A 26,276-nucleotide genomic window follows, 5' to 3' on the forward strand; every position below is an offset into this window, starting at 1 on the left:
CACATGACTCCATCCCTGCCTCCACTCTCACACTGCCACATCTCTGCTCCCCTCTAACTACAGATGACAACTACTAAGCACACGTGCTTTATCAATGCCCTAGCTATCTATCCTCCAAGGGCCAGCCAGGTACCACCTGTTTCAGGAAGTCCTCCTAAGTCTTCCATCAGCCCTGCGTCCGTCTCTTCTGCCCTCCTCAGCTTCAGTCATGCAATCATTGAGCATGAGCCCACGCACAGCTGGACACACACCACTGTCTTCTGTCTTGCTGTAAGCTTCAGTTTAGATCTCTCTAGGTCCTGTGCTTCTCCACACTTTGAGAACCACTTGGCACACAGTAAGTGCTCAATAAAAATGGTTTCTGACTTGATTATTCATGGCTATCCTGATGACTCTCCAAACAGTAGCCATCCCTGAGTGGAACTTGTTTGGTTTGTTTTGCGTTTGTTTGTTTGCTTGCTTGTTTGTTTGTTTTGTGAGACAGGGTGTCTCTGTGGAGCCCTGGTGGTCTGGAACTCACTATGCTGTCCTGGAACTCATAGTGATCCACCTGCCTCTGTCTCCTGAATGCTGGCATTAAAGATGTGCACCACCATATAGCTGGCCCTGGGTGGGCCTTGATGAATATTTGAAATGAAATCAGGGAGATGGTGAAAAGAGAAGACAGCAGCGTGTGTAGGGGAAGAGCCAGGTTCTCCCTGCCTGCCCTCCTGCCTGGCTGCCCTCCTGAACACCCGCCCACCTCAATGGCACCTGCCCCTTCTACATCCCAACACCATCTCCCCTGACCAACCGCTACCTGGGAATCTTCCGGCTGGCCCCAGATCTCGGCTACAGATCTTTATAGCATGCTCTAGAGCCTTCTTCCAGGAGCTGAGACCCCTCTAAATAATGGATTTCTCGGCCCTAATTAATGCACGGAAAAGGGATGGCATACGTTCCATTTCTCAGTCGCTCTCACGGCCACACCGGACACTTTGAGGGAAGGGCAGCCTCAAGCTAAAGGGTCAGATAAGCTAAAAATCAATATGAGCCACTGCCTCTGAATCCTCTAAATCACCAGTCTCCTCCTGCACCTGCCCACCCCTGAGCCAGAACCCTACGGGACACAAAGCAACCTCCAACTAAAAGGACCTCCCATCCAAGCTAACGGGAACAAACAGAACATACCTACCCTCTCTGGGAGAAAAAAAAATACCACCTCAGCCTTGGGGATCAATCAGACAGCTCAGCAATAACCAAGTGCACACAGTACAAATAACAGGAAAGACACGCTCGGAGGAGAGCATTCTTAATGCAAGCCTAATGTGTTAAACAATGAAGGTGAGAGCACGGTTCATTTCTAAACTGGGCAGCTCCACATGGTTAGGCCACTGAATACAACCACCCCTGTGTGATCAGAACAGGAGAACGGGGATGTAAAAGTTTTACAGATTCAGACATTCACAAGAGGGTTGAGAGAATGTCAGGAGGAACTGGTTTAAGGGAAACCACTGCCCAGATAAGAGAGACACAAATACAAAATACAGCTAGGGGCTTTGGCCAAGTCTCTGTGGCCCCCTACCCAGGAAGGATTACTGAGAACCACTGAGAACCCCAGAATTGGAGCAAGTGGCTCAGAGAGTCACAAAACCTCTCTGATGGGGGACATGGAGCAAGTGGTAGACTGACAAACAGGACCACCTAAGTCCAGTTCAGCCGATGGCCAGCTGACAGAACCGGGACACACCAGAAGCCAAGGGTCTGGGCTCGGTCACTCCTAAAAAGGCAAAGGACACATGCTGGAGCCCACCTATGCATCCAGGGATGGAAGGTGGTTAGAAACAGTAACAGCACAGCCCCCTCTGCTGCTCCTGCAAGTATCTGCTGGCTTCTAGAAACTTCAGCCATCTTTCTTTCCCAGTCAGGGTTCCCAGGTTTCAAGGACCCAGAGCCCAGAGGACTCTCAGCTTGCAATATTCATTTTATTTTATACTAAAACAAAATGGGAGATGCCCAGACAGACTGTGTTGGGTTCCCTCGCTCACGCTTGTGCTCTTGTGCTCTCTCGCTCTCTCTCTCTCTCTCTCTCTCTCTCTCTCTCTCTCTCTCTCTCTCCTCTCTCTCTCCTCTCTCTCCCTCTCTCTCTCTCTCTCTCTCTCTCTCTCTCTCTCTCTCTCTCTCTCTCTCACACACACACACACACACACACACACCATCAACCATCAACATCAAAAAAAACAAAGAAGAGAACCTTGCCAGCCCTGTGGGCCAGGCCTCCACACGGCAGGCGGCCTATATGAGCTTCCTTTATCCAACCACAAAAAGGCCCCGGCAAGTTGGCGAGGGGGCCTGGGCGCTGCCAAGCCAGCCACCCCTCCGTTGAGGTTAGCAGTTACCCAGGGGCCAGATCCATCGGGCAAACAGCCCACGGCTCTCATTACACAACGGGGGCCCTTATCTCCCCTGGCCACTGTCGGTTTACAGACATTGCATGGTATGACAACCACAGCCCAGAATGGGCTGTGAGAGATAGCCTCCAGCTCTGCCGGGCTGTCAGTGTAGGCGAGAAGCGAGGCTTGACCGTTAGTCTAACTTTGGGCCTTCACATTGCTATTAAAAGAGAGTCAGGGAGGCCAGTAACAGTCTGGGGACCAGTGTCATAGTACCTACTATTTTTCTGATCCTGCAGGCTGAAGGCCCTCATTCCCAGAGCTCCTTGGCTCTCTGCCCTCAGAGATGAGGTGGTGAGGGTGAGTGTCAGATAGGAGACATGGGGGGGGGGACCTCTCTCTAGGACCATCAGTCAACCTCAAAGCTCCTTTTCAGACCAACTCTCCAAGATAGGAAAGAAGATAGGGACAGTAAAAGACACGCTCGATGGAGGCGACATCAGTGTGGGGTTCTAGCCAGGTTCCCTTCTCAAAACACCTCCCAAGGTTCCCAGTTACCCCAAGATATAATCCAAACTGACCAACAGTTCATTTATTGAACAATGACTGACACTGCTCTCTGGGCTATGTGGTGAGGCTAAGGACATAACCTGAAACCCTCAGAATCCTTCACTGAGGGGATAAGCTGGCCACAGTATCCGGGATCTTCCAGCCGTAGTGTCTGCAAGGGTCACAATTTGAACACAGGTTAATGGAGCATCCAGGGGTTTCCTCTGTTAGCTTCTTCATTCTCTGCCTTCTCTAGGCCTGGGCCAACATTTAGGGCAGCCCCAAGGGATGCCAACCCATATCCCCACCGCAGCATGGATGACCGCCCCCCAACCCTGACAGATGAAGAGATTTTCTACTGTCTCCTGGGTTTGAACACATGTTCCTACTTTCTGTTTTCATCTTTAAACCCTACTTTTGGATATCAGACATGGCAGTACACGCCTTTAATCCAGCAACCGGGAGGCAGAGGCAGGCAGGAACTCTGAGTTCAAGGACAACCTGGTCTAGAGAGGGTGTTCCATCACATCCAGAGCTACACGGAGGAAGGAGGAACCATGTCTCGGGACAAAACAAACCAAAAACATCACATCCTACTTTTGGGTTTGACGAGGTAGCTTACACAGTAGCCCAGGTCTCCTCCCATCTAAACTCCCGAATGCTGGGATTGCAGGTGAAAGCCACACCATACCCTGAATTCAACTTGTCCTTCAACAACCCACTCAGATGTCACCCTACCTAGAATTCTGGGGCTGCCTCTCTTTACCACACAACAGTTACAGGGTAAGGTTCCCAGGTGAAATGCCCCTCACCATGAGCAAGACCCCACACACGCCTTTGTTGCGAGGTCCACCCCCTGTTAATCACAAACGAACTCAGTGAGTTTTTACCAAAGCACCTCCAGTGGGAAGCTGACTCATCTGGCTATACATGGCTCTCCTGTGTGGTCCTTCCGTTACCTTCCACTCCATCGCAGACGCCAACGAGTACGGTCATGGTACTTTTATTTTTGGTTTTTTCAAGACAGGGTTTCTCTGGGTAGCCCTGGCTGTCCTGGAGCTCGATCTGTAGACCAGGCCTGAATTCACAGAGATGTGTCTGCTTCTGCCCTGCAGTGCTGGTATTAAAAGCATGCGCCACAACCACCCCAGAGTCTCCAAATACTTTTAACTCTGCTTAATTTCTGAGCTCAGGGGTAAGCCCCAGGTCTTAGCAGTCTTGGCATCTCAACCCCTCCCGACACAGATATTACCCCTCACCAATGAAAGACTTGACAGATGTTTGACAACTCAGGCTGACAGAAGAGAGACTGCGGGTGGGGCGGGGACAAACTCAAGTCCCCAAAGTGCCAAAACACACCTGCCCCCTGCTCAGTGACAAAGGTTTGAAATAGTTCTCAAGTCAGTGGGAAGAGGGAAGCAAGCCTGTGCAGTTCCTGGCAGGGTTGTAAAGAAGGAATTAAGGGGGACAGAGAGTGACAGATCCACTTTCTAGTCCTGGTTTGGCCACTAACTTGCTATGTGGTCTTCGGCAAATCACAGAGCCTCCCTAGAGCTCCTCCCTAATCGAACGTTTTGAAATAAAAGCCCCCAAAGACCCTGTCAACTCTTACATGGTCTCATGACTCTTAGTCACCCCAAATGAAGGAGCAACGTCCATAGAAAGCAGGGGGTGCCTTCCTCAGCAGGAAGTAAGAACAGGGCCAGAGATGCAGAATCCAACCCCTCCCCCGACGCCACTCCTTAACCCTCCAGGGACACAGGCAACCCACAGTAAGGGAGCCAGCACTCCTCTGGAACCTGAAGAGGGCTCTGAGGGCAGCCAAGGACAGAGCACAGGCCTGGAAGCAGATTTTCAGTAACCAGCTTCCCTCAGGCTGAACCTTAACTCCCTCCCCTCCCCCACACACGCACACTTTCACAGATCCAGTTTAGGAGTGTTCAAATTAGCACAACCTGCCCTGAAATACTACACAAAACACACAGTAAGCATTTTGCTTGTTTTTATGTCATCGATGGTTTCAATGGGTGACTCACCCTTCCGCTTTAGCACTCTGTGCTCATGGGGTTTACTATAAATAATGCAAGGGAGGGCACACAGGCTGAGCACCGGCTCTGCCCAGCCGGACTGCTGGGTCAGTCACTGAAGTTAGACAGAGCAACCAGGCTGAGGTGTGTTCAGAGGGGTTGCTTGTCACCGCGGCTCCAGGGCAGACAGGAAGCGAACGGCCCTCCATCCTGACCTCATAACACTGTTAGGAAAGGAAACTGAGACCCTACATAGAGTTTGTGCTGGGGACCAGCCTAGAATTCAAACATGTGCACTCCTTACTCTTCTGGAGCCATCACCAAAGGTGCAATCAGGATTCAAAACCAGGCTTCGTACCTGCCTTAGGGTATCTTAAGTTAAATCTTAGTCCACTCTTCCCAACTATGACCAAATTTGGTGATGCCTAAGTTGCAGGGGTGTGTGTGTGTGTGTGTGTGTGTGTGTGTGTGTGTGTGTGTCTGTCTGTCTGTCTGTCTGTCTGTCTGTCTGTCTGCTGTCTGTCCTGTCGGGGTGGTGGTGATTCAATGTGACTTCCCGGGAACCCAAACTGACCAGAGGCTGAACCACAAATGCAGAAACACTGTAGTAATCAGAGGGGTCTTGGCCAGGGCTCCTCCACTCCCTAAGCTGGGAGGTGAAGTCAATACTTAAAGAGGTTGAGCCTCCTCCAGATCCAGTGTTCATCACTCACAAAATTCCCAAGGGTCATCAACACACAAAGTCTAAGTTAACCCTCCCAAAGGCAAGGCAAAAAGAGTACAGTGTAGACCTCAAGTCCTATGGCTGTCGGGGGTGGTGGGGGCAGCCTTGCTGGGTTCGAGAGACTTCTAGGGTAAACATTGTCTCTTTACAATACCAGCTTTCTGCAAAGACACCTTCATTTGGTTGACTGCTTGCTTTGCTGTTGTTTTGGAGGGGTTAGTTTGTTTTAGTTTGGGGTTTTTTGGTTTTGTTTTTGGTTTGGGGGTGTTGTTTGTTTCTTATTTGGGGGGGAGGGATTTTGTTTTCGTTTTCAAGGCAAGATCTAAAGTAGCCCAAGCTAGCCTCAGACTCACGATGTAACCTGAGGTAGGGCGTGAGCTTCTTCCCTTCTTTCCTCCACCTCCCACCTTCTAGGACTTCAGCCATGCACCACTGAACTAGGGCTTCTGAGAGAGCTGAGACAATCCTCTATCCACAGAGCCCTAGCCCCAGGCCAAGTGAAGACCCTACATTCCTGCTGCTCTTCCATGATCCCCCTATGATCTAACTTGCTGGCTGCTAGCACAGGGCTGACACCATTCAGTCACAACTTCACTGCTTCCTGTCACGGCCCCTTCCTTGGGCCAAAAGATCAACGTTCAAAGCTCTATAATTCTGAGTTCCAGTTCAGCCAGCACCTTCCCCTCGATGAGCATTTGCAACATAACACGTCATCAAGGCCATAGACAAGAGAGGCTAGGCATCTTGTCCAGGTACACCGCTAGCAAGTTGTAGTGCCTGGCTTCTCGGCCCTCACACCTCACTCTGCAGACTAACTATATTCCTGTCACCAGCTCAACAGTGACTGAAAATCAATGCTTGCCACCACCTTCCAGAAAACCTCTCTTCTGGTCAGGGAACCCAGCCCCACCCTCACCCCACCCCCCACAAATGCCTGATGCCTGGCTGCCCTGTTCTATCTCTCCATCGCTTGGACTTTGTGCTTCCCAGTCAGTCTGCCCCCACAGATACCCCCTGCTCTAAATAGCCCACTCCGTGATCTGCAAACACCACAAGGATATCAAAACAAAGCTATCAGCTGGGTACCCTGCCTTCAGCAGCCAGTCCAAACTCTTTTGTTTGACATCAGGCAGCTTATTGACCAGGTGAGAGGGTCAGAAGTTTGTCCTTTGCCTGGATGCTTCCAGCAAGAACAGCATATTGGCAAGAGGTACAAGAGTTCAGGCGGACACCATTTTAATAACTTTTAAGACTGGGAAAAGGAAAAACCAGAAGAGGGAAAGATGGTCAAATACCGCCCCTCCCCACTCTGATTGAGCACGAACTTGAGTCTCTAGATGTTTCCATGAAGCAGGGGGAAAAGAGGTGAGGGCAGGAAACTGGGACATCACGAGATCAACGCAGCTACCCAAGGCAACCACAGTCTCTTCCTTCAAGTTCTTCCCCGCAACTGCACCCCATCTGACAGCCTCCACAGGTCCCTGTGCCTAACTAACGCACCACCCCTCACCTGACCCCTACGCAGTTTTATTTTCCCACACTGAGAAAGGTGGCCCTTATCAAGTCATCTGTTCCTAGTAGATTGTTCCAGGGACCACAAGGGTTATCAGTAGAGCCAGTGCAGGACGATAAACAGTCACCTCTTGTGCAAACAGCACCAAGAATGCTGGCCACCGAGCAGAAGCAGAGTCTAGGAGAACTTAAGTCGAATGTCCTTCTCCTCCATTCTAATCCTGGGGACCCAGATAACTTGGCAGAAACAGCTCAGGTAGGTCTTCTCCTTTTCTGACAGGATCTGTGCATATGTGGGTCCCCCCTCTTCAGTCAAGATTAGTGGCTTTACATGGGACACATAAGCCCTCTCCTCTGTCAGGGACTCCTGACCACTGTGACAGGCCCTGTTTGCTGAGGTAGGAAAAGTAAAAGGATTAAGGTTCTGCTGGGCATAGTGGCACACACCTTTAACCCTGGCACTCGGGAGGCAGAGGCAGGCATGAGTTTGAAGTTATCCTGGTTTACACAGTGAGTCCTAGGGCAGCCGAAAATACATGGTGAGACCCTGTCAGACATATAGACCAGGATGGGACGGGGTGGAGGGGATCTCCAAAAGGAGATGGTTGTGGGCGACCCAAAAAAATCCACTAAAAATAAAGGGGTATGAGATGATTCAGATACAAGAGTGCTTGCTATGCAACCGTGGGGATTTGAGTTCTAGCAGAAGCACCCAAGGGGGCGGGTGGTGATTGGACCCTTATAATCCCAGCACCGGGGAGGCAGAATCAGACAAACTCCTAGGGCTTGCTGGACAACCAATCTGACCACCTAATCAAGCAAGGTCCATGCCGCTGAGAGACTCTATCTCCAAAAAATGAAAGTGGAGGGTGCCTGAGGAAACCAAGGCTAACATCTGACCGGCACACATGCATGCATATATACACATATGCACACTCATATATACATGTGCACACATGTGTGTATGTGCATGCACATGCTCTCTCAAGAGCACGCACACACAAGATGTGATCGCTAAGAAGCAATTCACATGACTAGGGTATACTCTCAGGACTTATCTGTGGGGACAGAGGCAGCCAGGATACCATCAAGGGCCTTCTCACCCCAAGTGTAAACTTAGCAAGGCAAGTGTCTGTAAGTGACAAAAGAATTTCACTCGGAAGGAAGGCCAGAGCAAGCAGTCTCACCCCCAGGGCTGCAGACTGGGAGGGGGGAGCAGGAGAATGACACAGTCCAGGGCTGGCCAGAATGAAAGACAGAATGGAAGAGGCTAATTTACACAGGAAGTGAGCACTTACCAGGCCCTTCATCTCAACACACAAAACCCTCGGCCATATCTGGAAGTAATTACACCCAGTTAACATGATCTGCTTGCCACTAAAATTAACTACAAACAGAGATATTTTTCACTTTTGCAACAAGGAATGCCAAGATGTGTTCTGGTCTGCACCCCACACACACACCACCGAAATCTGGCTTGGGGGAGGTGGTATTTATCTGCAACTTGGCAAAAAGGGAGGAGGGGAAAAAAAAAAACCAAACACATTCTTATAGCTGTCAGGACACAAAGTAAAATAAGAGAATTATGAAAAAGTGAGTGGTGGCCCCAAAACTCACTGTGCTGGAAGCCCTACGGAGTCTGCAGCCATCGCAGGCCCAAGTCAGTTTTCCCCCACGGGACTTCAAGAAAAGAAGTGTTTTTAGATTCATTCAGTTTAGCTTCCCACTGCATTTTAAATACCATCTTCAGCCCTTCTGCCAAGGGGCATGGGGATGGATGTGGAGAGGCAGACTCATGAATGTTAGTGAAGCCTTGGTTTAGCAGATCGTTTTAAAGGACAGCACTGAGCACTTCCCATCCCTGATGTGGCCTGCGCCTTTCACCCGCCCTGAGCTGCGCAGGAACTACTCACGAGATGTGTGCAGATTTGCTACATAAAGGAAGAAGAAAAGTCTAAGAGGAAGTTAACAGTTTGCTTCCAGTGTGTGGGCTTATGCCTCAGCCTCAAAACGCTGGGCTTAGTGGGCTCAACTTGGCTGACCGATGTGTCACTTCTCTTTGTCCCCAACCCCACAATTTGAAAAGCACTTATTTGTATTTTTCTGGGAGCCTCTGTCAACCATGCTACAAACACAGAGACAGATCTGTAAAGTTCCCAAAGAGGTTTTCCCCCTGCGCTGACCCCTCTTTCCTAGGCCACACTCCACGGGCTCCCCTCAAGGTGCAGTATTCCTTTGTCACCAGAGGACTTTAAACCAGCAGCGACCAAGTAGAGCATCCATTGGCCAGAAGACTCACAAACATCTTTTTCTCAAAACGAAGCAGGCAGAAAGTTTCCCTTAAGAATGAGGTCAGACGCCACTGTTCTTGGCAAAAAAAAAAAAAAAAAAAAAAAAAAAAATCACATTTAGAAACATTCCCTCAGGCATGGGGGGCCATGTGACAACCAGAGAGGCCTTGCTTTTAAGGACTTAGAGCTATGAGGGGGTGGAAGAGAGAACATTTGATGTACTGAAAGAAACACACACACACACTATTCTTTAACTCTATTAATCTGACTTCATGAAGGAGACATTAAAGAGAGGTGCGTGTCCTTTCAAACCAACAATCCTGGGCCAGTGAGCACCTGCACTGGGCTATGTGTCTGTTGTTTGCTCCATGATCCCACTGACCAGATACCACCATGCCAAGAGGCACGCTCCTAATTTCCTCCTGCTGACCCAGATGCATCTGGCTGGGAACCCTGCCCTGTCCACACAGCTTCTACAAGAGCCCATCTTTGTTTCCAGACACCATGTTCTCTCCACTCACCACTCACTATGCAGCCAACCATTGTAGGAAATCTAGGGGGAAAAGGACGGAACAGGGAGAGACAGAGACAGACAGACAAAGACCCTAAAACACTCCTCTCATTGATAAAAACACTCCTCCCATCCACAGCCCACCGATATGCCATATGTCTTCTTTCCCAACTACACACAGGTGCACACACACAGAAGTGCACACTCACAGCCATGCACTCACACATGCACACAGGTGCACAAACATACACGTGCGCACACACACACAGAACATGCATGCACCCACATACAAGGGCTCACACATGCCTGGGTATGCATCCTGGGTCTTATTATTGCATAGCCCTCCAGGCTCAGAAAGAGTTAAGTTACCCTCAGTGCATAAATCAAAAGTTCAAGGCTGCACCACACCACAATGATCTCCTCTTTACATATGACGAGAACCAGAGAGAGGCTACAGTCCCAAGCATCCTGAGTGGGTCTCCCAGGCCCGCACAGGTTACACCGCCGGGGTCAGGGTGGAGGACCTTTAGCAGCAACATTCATTTCCTGAACAGGACAAGCCCTCCTGACCATAAAGCTAATAAGAACTTCCTCGCACGGCCGAGCTCCGGCTGACAGGGCGACTTGTCACCGGTCACGCAGGAGGAAAACGCTGGTTCCCATTAGAGGCTTATGATGCCAGGTGCTCCTAATAAGGCACCTCAGCGAGAAACAAGAGCCTGCTAAGTCCTGGCTCCAACTCTGGAAGTAATCAGGCCCGGGCTTCAGGGATTAAGGAGGGGCCTTCCTTGAAGAAATGGGGGAGGGGGTGGCCTCCGTAGACCCCTGGCAGCCGCTAACCTGCTGAATGACTTAAATAAATAAATTCCCAACCATCCTTCCATTTCTTTCCCAGTCACCATAAAAGACTCCCCCAAATTAACACTAGTAATGCTTCCCCTCCGTACTCTGGGCTTGATGGATTGCCCAGAGGGCCATTACGTTAGGGCCAGATCTGCTTCCCATGGTGGCAAGGAGGGTCGTGCCAACAGTCCTAATGGCACTGAGATCACAACCCTCAGCTAATCCACTTAGCCCAGAAGAGGATGACAAGGGGCTCAGTGGCTCTCCTATCAGGCTGGGGTCACAAGGGAAGTGGAAGGTACATAGGCTACTCCCGACTCCATGCCTGCTGCTACCAGTTAACTCACTCTTTGCTTCTGCATATTACCGCCCCGTCCTGTGTAAAGACCACAGTTTGATGGAGGGTGGGTCTTATTTTTAGCAGGTCCGATGGATGTGCTGCATATCTTTACCAAGACTGGGGACTCCTATGGGCTGAAAAGAACTTAAGACAGGACTAGAGTTTTTACCTCTTCACCAAAATATCGGAAACCAGGTCTTTTAGAAATCCCCCCAGCAGTGCCCTGCTGTTTCAGGAAGTCCTTCCTCTTACCTAACTTGGATGCTTCCTCTGGTAATGCTCAACTCAATCTGTGCACATTGTAGACACTCGGGCCTCAGGGTCAGAGTGGAACGTGAGTTCAGAACTGAGATTCAAACAGGATTTGGGGGAGTTTTAGCCGAAGTTTCCATGCTGACAAGAAAGGGCCAGAGCCCCTCCCCACAGCTGCAGAGTTAAGCTTCGCATAGGCAAAACCCAAGCATAGCTGTTTTCAGACTGAGCCAGCATCATAAGAACACAGGGGCTTTTAAGGGGAAACAGTAAAAGGGGGGGATTTCTGATTCTACTGGCGTGGAATTAACAATGCGGAATTTTTATTTTCGAAAATGGGTTTCTTTTCCCCTCCCTGTTCTGGTTTTTCTGTTTTTCTAGTCAGCATAAATAAAAAGCTAGAGGCCAGTCGCTCTGTCCATAAGCCGTGACTCGGGGCTTCCTGGATCTGTGTGGTCTGGCCCCCTGAACACCTGTTGACTACTGCATTTGCAGGTGACTGGCCTCTGAAGTGACCAGGAGACATGAGAAGCCAGAGCAGCTCCCTCAGCTTTAGGGAAAATGAGTCCTGGTATCCTTCCCTGCTTACCACAGACAAGTCCACTAACCTCTTGGGCTTTCCTTGGCCCTCAGGAATGTAAAACTAACAACCCCCTAACAGGCCAGCTAGGAGCTAACCAGAGCACTTAGCCCAGAAGCTGACATGTGACATTGAAAGCTGTCCCTGAACCACTATGGGAAGGATGCCTAGGGAGAGAGCTCCCAGCCCTTAGCGTTCAATGTGAGACCAGCCCATGATTGCCCGCAGTAAGGTAGTCCCTGTGCCAACTGCCCCTGCACCACAGAGCCCCACACACAGCCCTGAGCATGCAGAGTAGACACCACCTCTGTGCTCTGCATGTAGGGCTGACAGCAGCAGCACTGCCCAGCTACGTTTAAAGAACTGGCATGAGTCACGAGGCCCTGGGTCAATGGGACAAAGTGTACCCGGACGCCAGGGTGCATCCATCGACTTCCCAGGAAAGCCAAGAGGTGCATGCAGTCAGTCACCACCCCAACACACACACTCACCACAGCAGTTTTACAATGCTGAAGGCATAGACAGGCCATACCGGAGAGCAATGTCTCTGGGAAGCAGGGGTTGAATGACATAGCACGCCGTGAACCTGTACTGCAGGCTTGTCCTTCTGCACAATAGCAATGGCTACCAAATGGCTGACACCTACGGAGCGCATGCATTGTGCGTTTCCATGCGTGGCAAATATTTACACGTCACCCCTTATAATGACCCCCTGAGTGGGTCCTGTTATTCCCATTTTACAAATGAACAGACAGGCCTGGGGAGGTTAACCACCGCAGCCCCAATCACACAGCCAGTACGTGATAAAATCAGCCTTGTGACAGAGTCAATACAAGCACATTCACTATGTGTAAGACAGGGGGTCGGAGGCAGACGCTCTACCGAAATAACGATGGCAGAGCCACGCGCTTTGCCTAAGATGCCAAACAGAACTCTTAGTTACTGTGGAACATTCGAGAACCTCTCCTCACCTCTCACCCTCATTTGGCAAGACTCTCAAATCTTATGCTTTAATTCTCAGAAGTATGTTTTAAAATCATCTCGTGCACACGCGCACACACACACACACGCACGCACGCACGCACGCACGCACACACACACACACACACACACACACACACACACACACAGGCTCACCCGCACACACAAACACAGGCCCAGGCACGCAGCAACTAGAAATGATTTTCTTCCAAATTAGCAAGAAATCCAAAGTGGAGTCTGAGTTTAGCCATTCGGGATAATTCCGCTTTAAAGAGTCATTAGGATTTTCCTACAACGTGCAGGTCTGTGGAAGTCAAGAGTTCATTCCAGATCTCATCTAACTCAGTAACCCTGAGCAGGTTTAAAAAGTGAAAAAAAAAAAAATTACACAAGCCAACAAGCTGGGCATGGTGGTGTGCACTTTTAATCCCCTAATTTAGGAGGCAGAGGCAGGCACATCTCTGTGAGTTCAAGGCCAGCCTGGTCTACATAGTGAGTTCCAGGACAGCCAAGGTTGTATAGTGAGACTCTGTCTCAAATAAATAAATAAATAAATAAATAAATAAATAAATCCATCCATCCATCCATCCATCCATCCATCCATCCATCCATCCATCTATCCATCCCATCCCATCCCATCCCATCCCATCCCAAAAACACAAGTCAATGCAGACAGACGGAAATCAAACTGATCCTATCTTGGCTGTCTGATCCCATAACGAGGATTCCAAAACCATGGAATAAAATACAACTAACCAACAAAGTGCTCTTAGAAAGCAAGCCCAGGATGGACAGGGGGCCACAACACAAGTAACTCAGAGCCCTGGCCTCCAAAGCAGCTGGACATACCCTGGCAAACCACCTTACTTCCTCACACAGTCTCACACCTCTCCAAAAGACCAGGAGCCCAGGAAGTTAGGAACAGAATCATTCATCACCCCCACAAAGGATGCTTCCTGGAAACGGAACTCATCTGAATAGGATTGAGGCAAATCTGTGAATGACATAGTGGCTGTAAATAGCTACTAGGCAAAGCCTGGAGACACCTGACCTTTAGAACTGACGTCAAGGAAGATGGCTGAAGCCTCCAACCCTGGCAGTTTAGGGATGGTGCTGGTACCTGAAGACTAGGTCAGATGGAGCTGAACCAGAACAGCACTGTCCATGTGCTTATAAGGACTGCCGCAGTGTGCCCAAGGCTCACGAACTAGATGGCAAGCAGGGGCCTGGCCTTCACCATTTATAGCTGTGTGACCATCAGCGAGTCACTCCCTTGCTTCAAATCTTTCCTGATCTTTAAGGTGGGGGGAGGGGGCTTGATATTGGCCCGGGAGCCCGTACCCAAACCCCCTGGGTGCTTCAGAAATCAGAACTGTGCAGATGTTAGGCTTATTGGGACCTGTGTTTACCAGCTCCAGTGGCATCTAGGGCAGCACTCTGTAATCAAACACATTAATATTTTTGCAGCAAAACATATGAATATTCAAAATAAAGCAGGATAAATATAGCCGCACATCAGCTTTTGCCACTAAATGAGTTAGCTGCAAAGTTACACAAAACCTTTTAGCTTTCAGAGCTTCTCCCACTTTGTAATCACAGAGCCGGGATTGTCAGCCCCACCCCCCTCCTTCAGAAGGGTTGGGGAGAAAGTCTGTCAATGTGCTCTGCAAAGATAGAGCATCACAGCGGATCGGGATCGCGTCGTGGGCATTATTAATGTGGCTGCTGTGGCTCTCCGCCGTTTTACCTTGTTCCAGACAGAACTTGGTGCCACCTCAGAGGTGCCTGGAAGTCAGGCATGGTAGCCCCAACTTCAGATCTCACACTTGGGATGCTGTGGCAGGACCACCAGGAGTTCAAAGGCCACTGTGGGCTAGAGTGTGAGGAGGGAGGGGTGGAGGGAGGGAGGGAGGGAGGGAGGGAGGCAGGGAGGGAGGGAGGGAGGGAGGTTTGTTCAGTCTCTAGAGCTCCTTCCTAGCACACACAAAGTCCTGGGTCTGACCCTCAGCACCACCTAAAACTGGTGCACACCTGAGACTCCCAGCATTCAGAAGATAGAAGCAGGAGGATCGTTCGCTCAGAAAAGGTCATCCTCAGATATACAGAGTTCAAAGCTAACTGGGTACCCTAGATCTTCTCTCAAAACAAATTGTTAATGGCCATACGGCTCTCTGCATAACCCCTCACTGAAAGCAGAGTGTCTGCCACGTGAGAGGACAAGCTGGGCAAATGGAGCCAACATCTCAGTTGAGATGGGTGAGAACATGGCTCGTGTGTTCTAAAGCTGGCACCAGGAAGCTTTGAGGAAGGGCTCTGCCACAGGTGGGTTTGGGGAGCCAGCCAAGACCATCCCTTGGTGCCTGAACCTCCTTTCCAGAACTAAAGAAGAGTGGCAGAGCCATCGAACTGACCTGAGGTGAGGGCTGGTCAGTATTTGATATGGCAGAGAATCCTATAGAAGACCCAGCCCTCACTCTGATTCTACAGTACCAAGGAGCCTGACTGCAATTAAAAACTGTCCTGGGAGGGGTTGGGGATTTAGCTCAGTGGTAGAGCGCTTCAAGGCCCTGGGTTTGGTCCCCAGCTCTGAAAAAAAGAAAAGGAAAAAAAAAAACTGTCCTGGGAGTTGGGCAGACACAGCCATAAATGAGAACTGCATCTCCACAAGGGTCAACTCTGCTGCTCGTGTAATGTTACTGACAACTGTGGAAGGCTAGGAAGTGTCAGGAGTGTCTGATTCAGGTGAGCTGGATCCTAGACCACATCCAGACACCCCCCCCCCGCAGGCATAAAACTGCTCCAGTTTTTCAGAGGACAAAAAGACAGGAGAGTCCCACCTTCCAGAAGCCTGACAGGGCTCCTTCTCTAGACACTGTCCTTTTATTATTGTGTCTCACTGGCTAGCTTCCTCCCAAGTTCTGTCAGTTAAAGAAGTCCACCTGATTCATCCAAGTGGTGTCTCTGTCTGGTCCTTCCTTCCATCGGTCCATCCATTCATTCATCCATCCATCCATCCATCCATCCATCCATCCATCCATCCATCCATGTGTCTTCGATATCCTACCATTTGATACAAGGATCGTGACACCCAACCCCCCAAAGTTTCATTACCATTCTCTGTCCAGCCAAGAGATGCTCCCCTCGGGCCACCCCAGGTTGGGATCAAGTTATGGAGAAACCTATGGAAGTAATTCAATAACCAACAACCGCATTCCTGCCTTGCTTCTCTGTACTCTGCCCTTTCTTCTTCCCCAGGGCAAGACTAAATGCCAGACGCTTCATCTGCACCAACCCTCTAACCTGATGGCTTAAAATAAAATGAACCTTTCGGACGGTAGCCTATCATAGACCTTCCTGCTAGGATCCTGGCCAATCCCATGGCTTCCTGGCATCTGATTTTTCAATCTTGCCTTGCTGTTTGCTCTTGTGGCTGTGATGACTATTCTTCCACCAAACATTCCTCGGATTGATGATAGGTGGGAGGGGGTGATATACAGAACGGTGGGAAATGGGGAGGTGGTACATCAATTCTGGTGCCTGGAGGGAGGATGGCAAAGGCCTCCCACGAAGTACATCTATGTAGGAGTAGCCAGGGCTGCGCATGCAGAGAAATACCTTCTCCCTCTCTTCATGTCCTCAGACCTTGTAGCTTATCACAGAGGGGTCTGGCCCCCATCTAGCTGCTCAGGATGAAGGACTCACGTTCACCCTCAGTCAAAAGCACATGGTGTGGCAGCAAGAACTCCAGAATCGAGCCTCATTGTTACAAGCTTGTGAGAACAGGGAAATAGTCTACATCACCTTACACAGGCTCCCATAGATAAGAATGCTTGGAACCCCACACGAGAGCTCAGAGCCAACAGTGAGATACAAGAATAAAATGAAAGGCACAAAGGTAGTTCTTCACCTTCACGGTGACTGGATGGTGGCCACAGCCCCAGTGACTCTAGATGTCACTTCAACCCTTAAACTGAGCTTAGGAAGCTCGAAGAACAGCTACAGACGCTCACCCCTGCCCAGAGCAGCTCAGATACAGCTCAGCCAACCATCGTTTCTTTCCACTGGGACCCTCCTCATGTGAGAACCCAGAACTCTCAGGACAGTTATCTCTTTTGTGGCCCTCTTGAGGACAAAGAAAACTATGTACATAGACTCAGTGAAAATTCTTGGTTCTGTAAGGAAGGCTTGGGAGATTTAAGACCCAGAAAAAGGCCAGGCCTGTGGTACACAACTTTATCCCCAGTACTTGGGGGACAGAAATAGGTGGGTCTCTGTGCATTCAAGACTAGCCTGGTCTACACAGCCAGTTCCAGGCTAGCTAGGGCTATGTGATGAGACCTTGTCTCAAGCAGGTAGGTTAAGCTTTCTTTAAAAAAAAAAAAATAGACAAAAAAAAAAAAAAAACCACGTTATTTGTGAGCGCATGTGTGTGCTCATGGGAGCCAGAAATCACATTAAGCGTCTTCTTCAATCGTTCTGTTTCTTTAAAAAAAAAAAAATTAAGATGAGATCTCTTGTTGCTCCTAGAGCTTATGGATTTGACTCTGCTAAGTGTCCAGAATTCCAGTCTATCTCTGCCTCCCCTAAGCTATGACTGCAGCTGCATTTTGCTGAACTTGGCTTTTCTGCTGCTGTGCATGGCTTTTTACCTGTGTGCTTGGGACCCAAACTCAGGTCCTCACGCTTGCATAGCAAGCGCATGACCAACAGAGCTCGTTCGCTCTCTCTCTCTCTCTTTCTCTCTCTCTCTCTCTCTCTCTCTCTCTAGGCCCTCCCCCACACACACCCAAAAACTGACCCTAAAAAGTGACTTTCCACCATACCCCACTTTTCACAGCACGTTCACATCCGCAGAAGATGACAGACCTGTCTGGTCAAGGTTCAGAGGGGGTTTCCTCTCGAAAGCGTAAGGAAAAACAAGCACCATTTCATCAGCCTATTTTCTGAGCAGATCAAGTACTAAGAAGACGACATATCCGCCGCGGTTGTTATTGTCTGTATTCTCGGGGGTGGGGGGATGGTTACTTTTTTAGCTGAGTGCCATTTTCCATGAGGTACAGCTCAGCCGATCAGGACACTTCGGAGAAAAGTTGCGGCTAGAGGTGATCATACAGATCTCCCACCCCCTCAAGTCCCCCCACCTAAATGAGCAACAGGAATGGAGGAGGGAGAGAAAGAGTGCATGCAAAAGTGGAAAATCCACCCAAGATCAGCAAATCAGCCAGCCGCAAGCTGTGCAAAAAGAGTTAGCATCCGTAACAACAGAAAACCGGATTTGTGGGCACAGTTGGTCAGACTCAGGGAAGAGGGGAGAAAATGACTGGCTTGCAGGTTACAGCAATGGGTTTGTAGTTCTTGGCAAACAGAGAAGGCAAACCCACTATTGTCTCCCTCTCTTAAGAACACCGGTCAGTGCTCCCCGACCTGCTGTACTGGAAGGATCCTCCTCTTCACTGGAGGGCTACAAGGAACCATAATGCACAAGAAGTCTTACTTTGAACCTTTCTGCCTTGACAGGACTCGGCCCCAGCATTTTTCCTGTGTATTAGTAAAAAAGGTACAATTGCAGGGAAAGCATTGGTCCTGAACCAAGTAGATCACAAGGACTCAAAAGTGGAAAGGGGGGTGTGCAAAGATGAAACCAGAAGCCAGAGGGCAGCCAAGGCTAGCCCTTGTGATAAGAGATGGGATGAGAAGAGACTTGAGTATACTGGCTGTAAGACCAAAACTCCTGCATGAGTCCTTCTTGAATTTAAGGAAAGCTTTCTCTGCCTCACAATGTGTCTGCCACATTTGAAGAGACATTTGAGACCTATAGGTACAAATAGGACTTAAACAACACCCAACCCCTGCTTCCCTGCTGTGGACATTAGCCTACCAATGCACAAAACTATGCCCAATGGGGAAAAGAAAAGCTGGCATAGTTTGTGCAGATAACATGGCTTGATCCAGGCCAGAGGAGACTCTCTGCCTGAACTCTACTTCCTGCCCTTTTTCTCACCACTTTATTATTAAACAGTCACTCTGGGCAAAACAAAAGCGTAGACCAAACCACAGGAAAACCAGATGGAAGCCCAAAAGCAAAATGGAAAGGGGGGCCTACAGGCTGAGCCCATGTGTTCCCTGATGTTACGCATTGACGCCATTTCTTTTTGCCGTCCTCTGAAAATAACTGTGCCTTCCTATGCCTCAGTACTGCCAAGAATGGTTTGGTGTGGTTCTTTGAGGAGCACAAAGGAGTCAGGTCCCCAGATTCAGGATGAGCCTGGGCAGGGGCTTACCTGTGCTGCTCCACGGCCTCGTTGTCCGGAAGTTCGACCCCACACACACTGCACTGCTCCCCGAGAGGACGGCTCTCCGCCTTCATGCCCACGGCCAGCTCACCTAGCTTGCTGAACAGCTCCCTCTGGATGAAGCCCTGAGGCAGCAGACCCCCATAGGTGCTGAAGTCCATGGAGACTGCCAGGGCAGGTTGCACATGGAGACCAGATGTCACTGAAGACGGCATGCTCAACACGGCATCGGCCTTGTGGTTGGGCAACACTGAGTAGATGCCCAAATGCTTCTCCACTGGTGGTGCCAGGGACTCCTGTCGTCCAGGGGGTCCCTGGCCAGCTTCAACAGGGGGTGAGAGCTGCTCACCACTCTCCTCTCTCCCATAGTGCAGCTCCCTAGCACTGGTGATGACACTGCCTCTAGTGGGGGTCCCAGGCCCCTCTTTGCTCCTCTCTTCAAGCTTGTCCCCCATCCCTCCTGAGACGCTAGACTCAGCTGCCCCAGGGCTGTCCTGGCCGGGGGCTTCATCTACCTGCATCATCTCCATATGCACCTCAGCCACCCCAGGGTGCCGCCCACCCCCTGCCAGTGTGGGTTCCTCAGGCCCTGCAGGTGGCTGAAGAGCTCCTTGCAGGAGTGACTGTCCTATGCTCATCAAACTGTCCACTGCTGCCTTGGTAGGACTCATGGCTGAGAGACCAAAAGAGGTGGAGACCGAGGGGCTCTGGTCTACCATGGGCCCAGGGAGGCTCTGTCCAGCCACATTGGCATAGCCGCTCTCCTCGCCGGAATGCTTCGAGATGAAGATGTTCTTGAGGTATCGAGCCTTACGGTCCTCTTCTTCTTCGCCCCCACCGTCGGCCATGGTGGCTTCTGTGTCATTGTCATCAGATGCTTGGATGGTCTCCAGGATCTTCAGGCACTGCTCCTCCAGGTACTCGATCTCTAGGATCTCAGCTGCGTACAGCAGGTCATCCAGGTCCTCTGCTTTGGCTTGCAGTGTGGCTGTGTAGGCATACTCGAGGATCTGCTGGAAGGTTTTCGGCGAGAGGAAGTCCAGGGTGTAGTGCTGGCTGTTCCGGTGGAAGAGGATCTCAAACATCTTGCTGGTGCAGGCTAGCACCGTCCGGTGGGCATGGAACTCCTGACTGTCCACCATGATGACCACATCGCACAAAGTCCCGGCCAGTCGCATCTGATTGGCCTTGCACAGCAGCCCCGTGGGGTGGCTAGGGTTCTGCAGTTGGATCATACCCATCTTTGTCAGATCCATGATGCTCCCCTGGGCTCAGGCATGGGGCTCTCTTTCCTTCTCTGCTCTGCAAGGTGGGGCAGGGTGGGCTTCGGGGCCAGCAGAGGGGTCTGGAGAAGGGAAGAGAAGAACAAAAGGGGTGAGCAAGTGACAACTTCCCCAGCGTCCCTGATAATAAAAATCCAAACACTACAGTATGCCTCCACTCCAGAAAGGCTGTGGGTGGGGGTGTTAACAGAAGGGGAGCGGGCTTCCTAGAAATGTATGACCGACCATCCTTTCCAACAGGCCCAGGCTGCTGAGAGGAAAAAGAAGGTTTACGCTTCCCCACACACTTCCTCCCCCTCCCCAGTGCTCTGAAGCAGTGCATTGGATAAAGTGCATTGAATCCTAGCCATTCTTTAAGCCTGAGAGCAGAGCCTTCCTGTGTAAGACCAGTGTCCAACATGAGGCTCACAAACTTACTTAAAATTAAGGAGTTTTCAACCCCTCCCCTTAGTCAACCTAAGCATTCAGTCTTACCGCTCACCCCCTATTGGCAAACCCTCATCCTCAATGGCTTTCTAGTTCTCGCTCACTGAGACGGCCTTAGGAGACAACCAGAGCCTGCCAGCACTGGCTACTAAACATGATAGTTGGTCTCCTATCTGCAGGCAATGGGGTTGTCCTCTCCTAGTCATCCCAGACACATCTCCTCTCCATCATCAGTGACTTCTACAGCCTTTGTCCTTGCACTCTGGTCAGGGCTGCAAAGGATTGGCAGACCCATTTCTTAGGCTGGGACAAACACACCCCACCACACACACCCCCACCCCACCCCTACCACATCACATTCTAGCTTAAGTCATTTCTAACTACAAGTTCCTCAAAGTTGCTGTATGTGTCCAAGAGATGTGTGTGTGTGTGTGTGTGTGTGTGTGTGTGTGTGTTCGCTCACCCACATCTACATACAATTATACAAGATGCTACAACCCCCTCTTTTACCTCTGGCCCACAAGGCACCAATGGACAGAACGCTCTAAGATGAGAAAGCAGAGAACATCATAGGAGGCTATGTTCCCAACAGCCTTGAGGGTTCACACCAGACTGGATGCCTCCCAGGTGTTGGCAAGCCCAGTGACAAGGAGAAAAACTGACACTGAATATGGTTCTGTAAGTGACATTGGCACCAGCATCTCTGGCGTGAGTTAAGCCCAGAAAGAAGGGAAGACAGAGCTGAGACACAAAGGCCTCTCCCAGAGTGTATTCTAGATGACTGAGAGGCTCTCGACTTTGAACAGCCATTGAGACATGGGCAGAAAGACCTAACGGGATAAGGTCTCAACCTCTGTCTGCAGCCAACATTTCACACAGCCTGGGGAGAGAGGGTGGAGAGAGCTAGGCTTCTCACGCACTCTTCATAGAGCATGCCTTCACCCTCAACGAGAGTCTTAAGGACCCTTAGACGCAAAACTCATGCAGAAAGAGTTAACAGTACTGGCTGGCCACTCTTACTGCCCACCCCAAAGTAGAAACGGAGGGCATCAACAGTGGTGAGATATTCATTCGTCAAAAGCTTCTTGAACATGGTGTGCTTTCGGGAGAGATCAGAGATTCAAGAACTAAGGGAGAGAAGCCGAAATAAAGAAGGTTCTCTGCCAAATACCTTCCTCCAAAGGAGCCTTTTGAGCCTTAAGGGAAATCAAGGTGCCCTCTCCCTAACCCGCAGCTCCGCACCCGATCCGACTGTCGCTAGGTGCAGCGGTCAGCCGACTCTGGGCAAAGCCAGCGCTAACCCGCCACAGAGCTCCAAGGATCGATGGCGCAACACACCCCTTGTTCCCAGAGACCCCCGCCTAGACTTGCAGAGGACTTTGGCAAACTTGGAAAAGCAACTTTTCCCCGGGAGTCAGGTGCCTGGAAGAAAGGGATCGGAGCTGAAAAAAGGAGGAAAGCGAAAGAGACCCGGGAAAGGAGAATGTCCGAGCCGGCTGGACGCCGCTGCTAGGCCGGCCGGACGGCGCAACCCCCCGGGGGAGAAAAGGAAGCACAAAAAGCCCCGAGGCAAGTGGTGGGAGGCCAAGCGAGAAGAGATCTCTGGGTCCTCCACCTTCCACCCAGGATCGAGATCCCTGGGAAGCCACCAGCAGGGTCCCCGGCCTCCCGCACCAGCTGCCGGCGTGCCCGAGTCAGACACGCTGGGAGCGTGGCGGGGAGGAGGCGAGCTGGTTGCAGCGGTGCGCGTCTGTGCATTCCGGTGGGGTCCGCAGGCTGCCAGGATCGTGCGCATTTCGAGCGCGTGCGGGAGCGTGCGAGGGGCTGGGCAAGCTTGCAGCGCGCCAGGGTGGGAAAGACATTCCGAATGCATCAGGTGCAGAGCCGGGAACCCACCGTGCGCGGCCGGGAGCGCACAGCGAGCTCCGGCTCCACGGGCTGTTCCCACCGAGAGCCGAGGAGGACCCGGAGCGCCAGAGTCTCTCCGAAGCTTCCCTCTCTCCTTAAAAGGGGGCATCAAGTCCAATCAAGAAGAAGAAAAATCCCACCACGTTTTCTCTAAAGAAAACAAAACCCGAGCGGGTACCAGTCCCCTCCCACCCGCCCTCCAGGTTCACTCCTCGCTTCCTCCGGTTCCAGCTCCCCAGCCCGCCAGCGAATAAACACAAATAAATAAGACACAATCCTAGCTCACGCCAAGCGCACCGGTCCGCATACATATGAGCACCCACAGGCTCTCTGCTCCTCCGCCAGCCCTTGCCTGTACAAAGACACCCAGTCCCCGACTATACGCTCCCGCAGCCCTGGCAGACCTCCCGGCCTGCCACCTCTCACCCGGACCGGACCGTGCCCGGAGGAGGAAGGTTGGTGAGGCAGCTGCGCCCGAGCTGACAGCCTCGGCTCCGCTTTCTAGCTGACCCCCAACCGGCACGGGCGATCGCTGCAGAAGCAGCAGCAGCAACCAGAGAACCCCGCACGAGCCCAGCGGCCGAGTGGCCAAAGCTAGCGCCACCCGCCTAAACCTCTCCCGCCCCAGGGCGCCTGGCGGGAGGCGGTCGCTGGGCGGTGCGAGTCCTTCCCGGGTTCCCTACACACATACACTTACCGCTTGCAGAGCCGGGAGCTTGGGGTGGGTGTGCGTGCCTGGGGGGTTAGGGGTGTGCCTGGATCGGGGAAGGGGTGTTGCTGGGGAACTGTTGCTCCGGATCTCACGGCGGCAGCGGCGGCATCGCCCGGCAGTTCGCAGTACCCGCTCTCATCACCCTTAACTCCTCTCTGCCGCTAGGTTAGCAAATCACCACCGGCTGCGGCGCCTCCGCCGCGTCCCACGTCAACGCCGAGCCCCCTCCCCTACGAGGCCCCGGCGCCTCTCCATCTTTAGTGCTGGCGGCCGAGCCCGGCTCCCTGCCCACAGCTGCCCCCTCCCCTCCCCCTGGCCGGCCCTGGCCCGCCCACCCCGCCCCACCCCCGCCCTGGCTGAGCCCGTGCGCGCTCCCAGCCCTGCCCTCCCTTCCCGGGCGCTCCCCTCCCTTCCCAGCGCTCGGCGCTCCGGGCTTCTCCTGACATCTAGCTGCTGCCCCGGCGCCAGCGGCTGTTGCCCGTGGCTAGGTGGAGAGGGCAAAAGGTTGCAAGGAAGAGGAGCCGCAGAGGATCTGGCAACCCCCAAGGGGTCAGAAGGATGAGAGGGAGGAACAGTTCCCACTTTAGCACCAGGTTTTTCATTTCCACTGGGCATGCGGTTTATCCCGCGTCCCCAACTCCCCCAACTCCGGTGCTCAGGAGCGCAGTTTTGTCCCGTTCTCTATTATTTGCACCAGTGTGTGGCATCTAGCCTTTCACTTTTCCTCGGGATTCGGACTGCATCCTTCCTTACCCTAGACACTAGTTTTAAATGGGTCGTTTCCCCAGTCCCAAACCAGGCCTCTCATGCCTGCCCGCGGGGATGAGCGTCTGAGTTAGCGGGATTTGGCCAGATAAATCCAGAGGGGCCAGTAGAGAACTGGTAGGAGGTGACACCTCGGTTTTGCAATCTAGATTGTCGCAAACTGAGATGTCAAGGCCCGAGTAGTAATACTTTCTCACTCCCAATCTCAGGCATCCTCCCCTTATTTTCCCCCGGCCCCAAGAACCTGGATGGAAAGTTGTGAAGATCCTGCGCCTAGCTCAGCTCAGCCTTCCGGAGCGACTGGAAGCTACGAAGAGCGCTAGGCCGCTCCAGAGTTCTTTCTTCCCTCGGCGGCTGGCCCACTTTAAAGGGCGTAGTTGAGATGCCAAACCGTAAACCAAAGAAAAATCTGTCCTTCCTCTACCTGCGGAAAGCTCCGTCTCTTCCTTTTCACATGAAACTGGGCAGGAGATTGGGGGGGGGGAGGTACTTTTCTGAGCTCGAGCCTCCCTCAAAAGCCCCAGCGCAGTGTTTGTTGGGGGTGTGGTGGAGAGCGCCACCCAGGGGTCTCAGAAAAGTCGCCCACACAGCCCCACCCTCAAGTCATGAGGTCTTAGTTCTAGGCTTCGGTTTAGGGATGCTGTGTCCTTGGCTTACCACGGATCTCCCACAGGAGTCACAGAATCGCATCTTGATTCCCCCGGAGCTAAAGGAGGAGGAAGGTGGGCGGTGAATGGAGACAAAAACCCAGGAAGGCCAGGTGGCAAAGCTTACACATGGTCTGCACGGGGCTGCTAACGTGGTGGTCATTTATAATAACAAGGCATCCTAACAAGTGACACTCCAATTCTCAAATTACCAGCAGAACGAAGCACTGAAAAGTGAAGGAAGAAAGCTGCAATCGAGTTACCCTCTCATAGGTAACATCACATGGATGAGGCAAGTTAGGACGGAACCGCCATGTAAAGAAAGCAAGAGTGGGTGAGCATAGGGAACAGGAGGGATCCCTGTGAATGCCTCGCCGTGGGAATGGACTCTGAGCTTGTTGAGTTCCTGTCAAAGAGGGCTTACTTGCTATCTAGGGTCCACATCCACCTACCAGCCTCTCTCCAGCAGTCACTGGAGAGGCACGCGATTAACCTCTGATCCTATTCTCCCATTAATCCTCAAATCAGAGAAAGAGAATCCGTAGACACAATAGAAGCGAAAGAACAATTCCTGCCTGGCTCTGGCCTTCCCCCCAACCCCAACCATATTCACTCTATGTGAAAATCTCCCTTGCTTCATAAACTCTGCCCATTAAAAGAGCCCAGCCCTTGTTAGGAAGTGTTAAAGAGAGAGTAATGCCTAGATTTAAGAGGTGGGGAAGGTAACAGAAAGGGAGAAGGCAGGCGAGCCTGTGGGCTGGGTGCCAGCATTGGGCTCCAGAGCATTTCCACTTAGCGATGAAGGCTGGCCGCACAGCAGTTTGATAAGGTTTATTGGGCCCAGATAAAGCAGCAGCAGCCCCCACTCCCCAACCAGCACCATTTATGGCCAGAGCTGTGTCCTTGGACCCTGGAAGGCAACGAGAGTCTCCAGTTGAGAGATTTCATATGGTAAGGCCTAAAACCAAGCAGAGTGGAAAAAAAATCAAAGGAACAATCTCTCTCTCTCTCTCTCTCTCTCTCTCTCTCTCTCTCTCTCTCACACACACACACACACACACACACACGCACGCACACACACACACTTTTTTTTCTTCAAATTTGTGGTAGGGAAATTAGAAAATGAGCTCTTGAAAGGGCAAAAGACCCCTGGATGTGGTGATGCTTTCGTTTCATCCCAGCACTATGGAGACAGAGACGGGTCAAAGTGAGTTAGAGGCCAGTCCCAGGTACTTAAGTGAGACCTTCTCTTAAAAACAA

At 51.5% G+C, this 26,276-nt stretch overlaps 1 protein-coding gene across 3 annotated transcripts in view; it reads right to left on the bottom strand.

Moving 5' to 3' along the window:
• Window positions 1–23,660, bottom strand: part of Zbtb16 (zinc finger and BTB domain containing 16) — a 187,770-nt gene extending 164,110 nt beyond the window's left edge. The window contains exons 1-2 of one of the 3 annotated variants that reach the window (XM_087562577.1): window positions 23,319–23,478; window positions 19,264–20,620 (exon numbers count right to left, since the gene is read on the bottom strand). In XM_087562577.1, coding sequence (XP_087418703.1) covers window positions 19,264–20,531 — 1,268 coding nt within the window. In that variant the 5' untranslated portion in view covers window positions 20,532–20,620; window positions 23,319–23,478. 3 annotated transcript variants of the gene reach the window in all.
• Between the last annotated feature and the right edge of the window lie 2,616 nt (window positions 23,661–26,276).

Source organism: Rattus norvegicus, chromosome 8, assembly GCF_021556685.1.
Source record: "Rattus norvegicus strain SHRSP/BbbUtx chromosome 8, alternate assembly SHRSP_T2T, whole genome shotgun sequence".
Taxonomy (NCBI): Eukaryota; Metazoa; Chordata; class Mammalia; order Rodentia; family Muridae; genus Rattus; species Rattus norvegicus.